The sequence below is a fragment of the Littorina saxatilis genome, linkage group LG11 (assembly GCF_037325665.1).
Source record: "Littorina saxatilis isolate snail1 linkage group LG11, US_GU_Lsax_2.0, whole genome shotgun sequence".
Lineage (NCBI taxonomy): Eukaryota > Metazoa > Mollusca > Gastropoda > Littorinimorpha > Littorinidae > Littorina > Littorina saxatilis.
In genome coordinates, this window is record NC_090255.1 from 16,307,340 (window position 1) to 16,315,624 (window position 8,285).

Consider the following 8,285-nt stretch of genomic DNA (forward strand, 5'->3'; position numbering starts at 1 on the left):
CAACAACCAGTCAAACACAAACCAAACAAGTCGCGTAAGGCGAAAATACAACATTTAGTCAAGTAGCTGTCGAACTCACAGAATGAAACTGAACGCAATGCAACGCAGCAAGACCATATACTCGTAGCATCGTCAGTCCACCGCTCACGGCAAAGGCAGTGCAATTGACAAGAAGAGCGGGGTAGTAGTTGCGCTGAGAAGGATAGCACGCTTTTCTGTACCTCTCTTCGTTTTAACTTTCTGAGCGTGTTTTTAATCCAAACATAGCATATCTATATGTTTTTGGAATCAGGAACCGACAAGGAATAAGATAAAGGTGTTTTTAAATTGATTTGGACAATTTAATTTTGATAATAAGTTTTATATTTTTAATTTTCAGAGCTTGTTTTTAATCCAAATATAACATATGTATATGTTTTTGGAATCAGCAAATGATGGAGAATAAGATGAACATAAATTTGGATCGTTTTATAAAACATTTTTTTTTTTTACAATTTTCAGATTTTTAATGACCAAAGTCATTAATTAATTTTTAAGCCACCAAGCTGAAATGCAATACCGAAGTCCGGGCTTCGTCGAAGACTACTTGACCAAAATTTCAACCAATTTGGTTGAAAAATGAGGGTGTGACAGTGCCGCCTCAACTTTCACGAAAAGCCGGATATGACGTCATCAAAGACATTTATCAAAAAAATGAAAAAAACGTTCGGAGATTTCATACCCAGGAACTCTCATGTCAAATTTCATAAAGATCGGTCCAGTAGTTTAGTCTGAATCGCTCTACACACACACACAGACACACATACACCATATGACCCTCGTCTCGATTCCCCCCTCTACGTTAATACATTTAGTCAAAACTTGACTAAATGTAAAAATGTGTAAGTGTAAGGAAACGTCAGTCAAACAAAATCTTAACCAGTCGGTACGACCATTTACCGGTTTCATGTCTAATATTATGCGATTTCCCCCCCCACCCCATCAAGTAAAAATGCTGGAAATTTCTTCAGATTTGTACCGGGAAATTTCTTCAGATTTGTACTGGTAAACTTCTTCAGATTTGTACTGGTAAATTTCTTCAGATTTGTAACGGTAAAATACTGGAAAGTTTTCTGATTCGTACCAGCATACGGGATTTTTTTTCCTTCAAATTTGGATGGTAAAAAACTGGAAATTTCTTCAGACGTCTACCGGAATTTTTTCAAATTTGTACTAGAAAAACACTGAAAGTGAAACTTTTCAGTGAACCTAATCCCAGGACTGCACTCACCGACATGATTTCATCGTCTTCTTGAGACCAGCAGTCTGCGTCGTCAAACTCATGGCCGTTGCCGTAGACACTGAACTCTGGTCGCGGGGAGCCGTTGGCACGGTGGTTGAGATGGTTGAAGTGGGTGAGGTCCTCCTCGGAGCGTGTGAAGCGTAGCGTGTTGTCCAGCATCTTACTGGGCAGAGTGCTGGTCAGGGGGTTCTCGCACTGCAGGATCTCAACGTACATCATGTAGGGGGCCTGCAATGTCCAACAGTGTTTGGTTAGAAAATGTACTCCCCAGAATACGGAATATGGCTGCTTAAATGGCGGTGGGTGAAGAGGGAGGGTGGAGGGGGGGCAGTTGGGTACATACAACTCACTTCACTTGTGCAAAACATGAGTACATGGGAGTTGCAGCCCAATGTACGCAGAAGAAAAAGGAGAAGTTAGAAAATATGCAAAGAGGTTTCTCACACTGTCACACACGTACATACACCAACATACACACGCACGCATGCACACACACACACACACACAAACACACACACCACAACACAACACACACATGCATCCCCCCTCCCCCACACACCCACACACCCACAAATAAATCAATAGCAAAATTAAATGAACTGAAAAAGAAAATCCGGAGTGACACCTTTTCCTTGGAGTTAAGAACGACAGCCTGCGTGTGAGGGATTCGAACCACGTGGTGAGTGTAGTCCTCTGCCACAGGGAGCCACACCCGTGCAGGGAGGTTCAGGTTGAGCATAGCCAGCTCTGCGATCAGCCGAGACGCTGAAACACAACAAAAACATCTGTCAAAACTAAACACACACAACCGAGGATGAAGGCACCCAAAAAAAGAGATGATAGCAAGTGAGAGTCAAGCCTGATATTGAATGGGCGAAGTCAACTTCACAAAGTCTACTTCACAAAGTTTGCCGCATGCACAGAGCTGTGGCAGTGAATCTTGGCCCATACCTGTGTCACCACTCAATCTTGGCCCATACCTGTGTCACCACTCAATCTTGGCCCATACCTGTGTCACCACTCAATCTTGGCCCATACCTGTGTCACCACTCAATCTTGGCCCATACCTGTGTCACCACTCAACGGGGGTGGGGTCCACTGTTAAAGGCATGGAAATATGTCAATGATAGGCGCTTCTTCAGGGGTTGAAGTACAGGGTGACCCAAAAAAAAAGAGTACCCAAACAAAACGTCATAAATTGAACAAAAATAAAGCAATCTTCATAAAATTTATTTACACACACAAGTAGCCTCTGCATGATTTCAACAAAAAATGTTAGCGTTCTAGCTTGTCTTTCAGGAAAGTTATGCTCATTCTACAGAACATGCTCCAAATGGCCTCCCCCAGATTTAAATCCCCCAGATTTCTATCTTTGGGGGTTCCTGAAAGACAACGTCTACAGGAACAACCCACAGACAATCGCAGAACTCAAGTGAGCCATCACAACAACCATTCGCGGAATCAGGAGTGTGTGCGGGTGATTGATAACTTTGCGCGGCGAGTTCAAGTTTGCCTGAATCGGCGCGGAGGCCATTTGGAGCATGTTCTGTAGAATGAGCATAACTTTCCTGAAAGACAAGCTAGAACGCTAACATTTTCTGTGCAAATCATGCAGAGGCTACTTGTGTGTGTAAATAAATGTTATGAAGATTGCTTTATTTTTGTTCAATTTATGACGTTTTGTTTGGGTACTCTTTTTTTTGGGTCACCCTGTACATGTATGTATTATGTTATTATGGTTATGGACATAACTCCACCTGTCACAGCATACTGTATCTTGTGTGCATGGTCATTTTTGGCTGGCACTGAATTTCACAATCATAGAATCTCTGCCCTTGGCGTTTGCACAACAGTTATGTTGAACATGCTAACTGTGTCTGAAAATAAAGGACAAAAGTCACTTGTTCTTTCTGTGCTCCTAATTGTCTAAAATGTGTAGACACAGGTTCTCTGTTAAGACCTGCCTGAATAGTTAATAGTGGGAGACATGGATACCATCTCCGAGTCCTCATAAGGCGTTGACCCTAGTCAGTTCAGGCCTGGATTCCAACACAAAACTCTGTGATCATACGTACAATGATCTACCAACTGATCTCCTCCTCCACCCTCCCCCCCCAAAAAAAAAATATGAGAAAAAAAAGAGAAAAAAAAAGAGAGAAAAACAACAACAAAAATCTTTCGAGGCTACTGTATTTCTGTGTGCGCACACACACACCCCCCCCCCCCCCCCCCGCCAAAAAAAGTCTCCCCCAGAGCCCTCTAGAGGTACTCACTCCTGAGCTCCTTGGTGGGCAGGTGCTGCAGCTTACTGCCGATGTTCATGAGCGCCTGCACAAACTCCACCTCCGGCTGCAGTCTGGGCGCCTGTAGGAACACACTCTACTGATAGGATCACGTCAGATAACACACGTCCAGCTTACGACAAGCAAACATATCTCCAGACCTGGGAACCCCTGTTTTGCATTTGGAGTATTCTCAAGCAAACTTGGTGTATTTTCAAAAATATTAGCATACTCCTCACGGCATTTGAACATCCATAGTACATGTTTCACACGCGTCTGTCGCACCGTTAATTAAGTTTACCCATACGTTTAAAACAGATGCTTCTCAGTTTCAATGTTTACTGAAAATAACTAATCATGTGTCAAAATACTGGATCAGCTTTAGGATGCCCATGTAAAGAAAAGTAGTCCAGGAATTTTTCTCATCAGATTTTTTTTTTCACTGACCTTACTGCACGTATTCTAGACAAATATGGGTACAAAATACGGCAAAATCGTATGGGTTCCCAGGTCTGTATCTCCTATATTCAGAGTGCTTACTTCGCTTTGTTTCTTAGATAACATCAGATAAGACATGAGGAGCAAATAAGCCTGTGGCGAGCATCCTTGTTGAGGATGAAAGTTGCTTGAGATCGCTTCCGCATAACTCTGACTTACTCTTGTTAAAAAATATCTGCTATATTTAGAGCGCTTATTTCCCTTTGTTTTTTTTAGATAACATCAGAAAAGAAATGAGGAACATATGAGCTTGCCACAATCTTTCTTTTTTGAGGATGAAAGTCGCTTGTTCATTTTAACGCAATGTTATTCTCTCAGGTGCCAGGAGACTGGTTCCGCATAACTCTCACTAACTCTTGTTAAACATATCTGCTATATTCAGACCGCTCACTTCCCTTTGTTTTTTGGATACTGTACTGGCTTTGACGTTTAGTGTTTCTACCTCGCTCGTTCATGATTCTGAATCACACTAATTACGTTACACTGGCACGTTCAGCATTCCACCTCGCTCGGTTTGTTTGTTTGTTTGTTTGCTTAACGCCCAGCCGACCACGAAGGGCCATATCAGGGCGGTGCTGCTTTGACATATAACGTGCGCCACACACAAGACAGAAGTCGCAGCACAGGCTTCATGTCTCACCCAGTCACATTATTCTGACACCGGACCAACCAGTCCTAGCACTAACCCCATAATGCCAGACGCCAGGCGGAGCAGCCACTAGATTGCCAATTTTAAAGTCTTAGGTATGACCTGGCCGGGGTTCGAACCCACGACCTCCCGATTACGGGGCTGACGCCTTACCACTAGGCCAACCCTCGCTCGGTCCTGATTCTCAATCACACCAACTTACGTTACACTGGCACGTTCAGCATTCCACCTCGCTTGGTCATGATTCTCAATCACACCAACTTACGTTACACTGGCACGTTCAGCGATCCACATCGCTCGGTCATGATTCTCAACGACACCAACTTACGTTACACTGGCACGTTCAGCATTCCACCTCGCTCGGTCCTGATTCTCAACGACACCAACTTACGTTACACTGGCACGTTCAGCATTCCACCTCGCTCGGTCCTGATTCTCAACGACACCAACTTACGTTACACTGGCACGTTCAGCATTCCACCTCGCTCGGTCCCGATTCTCAACGACACCAACTTATGTTACACTGGCACGTTCAGCATTCCACCTCGCTCGGTCCTGATTCTCAACGACACCAACTTACGGTACACTGGCACGTTCAGCATTCCACCTCGCTCGGTCCTGATTCTCAACGACACCAACTTACGTTACACTGGCACGTTCAGCATTCCACCTCGCTCGGTCCTGATTCTCAACGACACCAACTTACGTTACACTGGCACGTTCAGCATTCCACCTCGCTCGGTCCTGATTCTCAACGACACCAACTTACGTTACACTGGCACGTTCAGCATTCCACCTCGCTCGGTCCTGATTCTCAACGACACCAACTTACGTTACACTGGCACGGGGTCTGCCGTCCTGTCAGGCTGTTGATCAGGGCCTCTGAACTCTGCATACATTTGCATCCACTGTCAAAGGCACGGCCTGAAGCAAGGTCGCCCGCTGCGGTACAACTGCTATTGGTCAGCGCAGATGTGCTCTCGCTGTGTTTCATGAACAGCCCTGGGAAAAAACACAGAGATAACTTTGGTTCAGTGGATTATGTGCTCCTCTCAATCTTATTTATACAGTGTAACAGATTTGTTACTGTGGCTGTAGATGACCCTGACTTCTAAAGTTCTTTTATCCATTCTCTGCATGGGAGCATTGTCAATGACTGTCAATGTCACACATACAAATACAGTAGAACCCCTCTCCCCCCCCCCCCCCCCCCTTGTTTCAAACCCATTGCTTTCTCAGATTGTCTGTTCATAACCTCATGAAATACACCTCCATTTTAATACTCCCTGCTTTTCTCAGATTTGGGAAGGTCTTAAAAGGGGAAGCGGGAGGGGGAATCATCCATACAAGTCTAATTTAATAATCAACTGCATATTTACAGACCACAATTTAACCTTCCTAAAGAATGGATTTTCACACATTTTTGAAGATCTTACAAGAAAGATACTGGCACTGAAGTCTAATTAATCAACTGCACATCTACAGACCACAGTTGAACCTTTTTCAAGAAATAGCAAACAAAACCAAAGCCACAGTATTGTGCGCACACAGCCAAAACAAAGCGTGCGTGAAGCATTGAAGCCCCAGGGAGGGCCAAATCTCAACATTTTAACTCGCCAGCCGGGCGATTAACTTCAAGAAAGTCCCTAGTCAGGCAGAAATTTCGCTGGCCCGGTAGAAACCACAGTTGACCTGCAGTGTTAATATGGCTTTAAAACTCGATATTACAACCAAAAAGGTCGCATTTGACCAGAATTTGCATTGGCCAGCCCCAGCCGGACGTGTTGCCAGGCAGTTTCTACTAGCCCGGCGGATTTTTTAATTGCCACTGTTGACCCCCACAGACTATTTGGCCATCCCTGGAGGGAATGTGGGGGTAGCAGGCATGTATAATTGACAGGAAGATGCCGAGGGAGAAGATTAAGACGGAGCGTTGGGGCGTAACCATATTAACCCTAGAACACAGCACACAGAGACTTAGCACGCTCTTCTAGCTGCTACTTTCTTCGCCAACATTTACACTGCAGATACATGCATGTGCACAAAATTGGATTCCCACGCTGTCCTGCTTTATTCTTGCAAAACCTGATTTGTAAGCTGGCTCAAGTATAGATACAATGACAATCCAACCACACAAAGCCCTGCGGCATAAACTAATGATGTACTTCACTATTATTAACATGACACCCAGAGGCTAGAGGATTAATCAGATCACTGAAGCCTTTAAATTTGACATGTACATGGTTTCGGACATTGATTTGGTGTGTGACTGTAAATGCAACTGCAATGGTAATCAGACCACTTGAGCATTACATGAACATGAAATTGATTCAGACTTGCTTGGACGTGGTAAATCTTATGGTAACCTTGATAATTTACAATAAGAGATGATGACAGAAGCTGATCAATGATTCTGAGGTTGATAAGGCAAACTGGGGTGGATGTGAGAAGAGGGGAGAGACAGCGATTTAGTCTAAAAAAAAGTCACACCAGCTTCTTAAGTTTCTACCCTTACCCTTCAACCCCCAATCTTTTTCTCAATTCAAGAGCTGTCAAATTAATAGAGAGTAATAAATAATGTTATGCAGATGCAGGGGGTAGGGACGGTGGGGGGAGGGGAAGGAGAGGGGTAGAGGGGAAGGAGATGGTGGTGGGGGGGGGGGGGACAAGAGGAAAAGGGGTCTGAGAGAGTACTTGAATTCCCTGAGATTCTGCTTACTTGGCATACACAAGTATAAATTTACTCTATAAACATAACCATAGCCTCAATTCCATCTCTTCCGTTTGCTTACGTACCACACATGGCACAAATATTTGATGCAGTAACCCAGACCTGTTTACCCCCATAAGTGTTTTGGAGTAATGCTCAGCCCCAAAAATAGTAATCCTGGCACAAAAATAGTAATCATCCAGCATTCGTCGCCAATTACAACGCCGCGGCACATGACAACTGTGTCTGCGAAACGCAATCATGCACATATATCCATCATTTACAAACAAAACACATCAGTCAGTTTTTGTAGTCATCATAATTTCAAAGAAGATCCCATCAAAAGCACATGCATCACTGATTCTTTTTCTTTTGCTCGTAGTAGGCCTTTTTCAGTGTGTCAAGCGCTTCTCTACTGTACTTGCGCTTGCCGAATGAGTGAGGGCGAGACTTCACCACTAGAATAAGGCTCTCCAGCGTCTCGTCAGACAGACATGATCTCTGGTCAGTCCTGTGCTTTTTCACCCCATTTTGCCATTGAAAAAAACAATGCCAAACATGTGAATTGATTAAAAAAAAAAAAAATTTTTTATACATGTTTTATTTATGAAAATCGTAGTCTTGACACGGATAGCGGAATGGCGTATTTTTTGCAGAAAATCGTAATAAATTACGCCAAAATCGTAAGGGTAAACAGGTCTGAGTAACCACATAATTATGCCATTCGTTCACAGGGCATAGTGTGTATAAAGATCATTTCATGCCATACATGCACTGTTTGCTTATAGCCGACAATTTGATGCAATAACTACACGTGCACTGTTAGCTTATAGCCGACAATTTGATGCAATAACTACACGTGCA

General features: G+C 43.8%; 1 protein-coding gene across 4 annotated transcripts in view; it reads right to left on the reverse strand.

Annotated features, from left to right (window-relative positions):
• LOC138979858 (phosphatidylinositol 4-kinase beta-like) overlaps positions 1-8,285 on the reverse strand; it is a 65,257-nt gene that overhangs the window by 17,698 nt on the left and 39,274 nt on the right. For all 4 annotated transcript variants that reach the window (XR_011460159.1, XM_070352613.1, XM_070352611.1 and 1 more), the window contains 4 exons: positions 5,544-5,713; positions 3,556-3,646; positions 1,908-2,047; positions 1,271-1,510 (listed from right to left, as the gene is read on the reverse strand). Coding sequence is in view for 3 of the 4 variants with exons in the window: in XM_070352613.1 (XP_070208714.1) it covers positions 1,271-1,510; positions 1,908-2,047; positions 3,556-3,646; positions 5,544-5,713 (641 nt within the window). In the remaining variant the exon portion in view is untranslated. The remainder of the gene's footprint in view (positions 1-1,270; positions 1,511-1,907; positions 2,048-3,555; positions 3,647-5,543; positions 5,714-8,285) is intronic.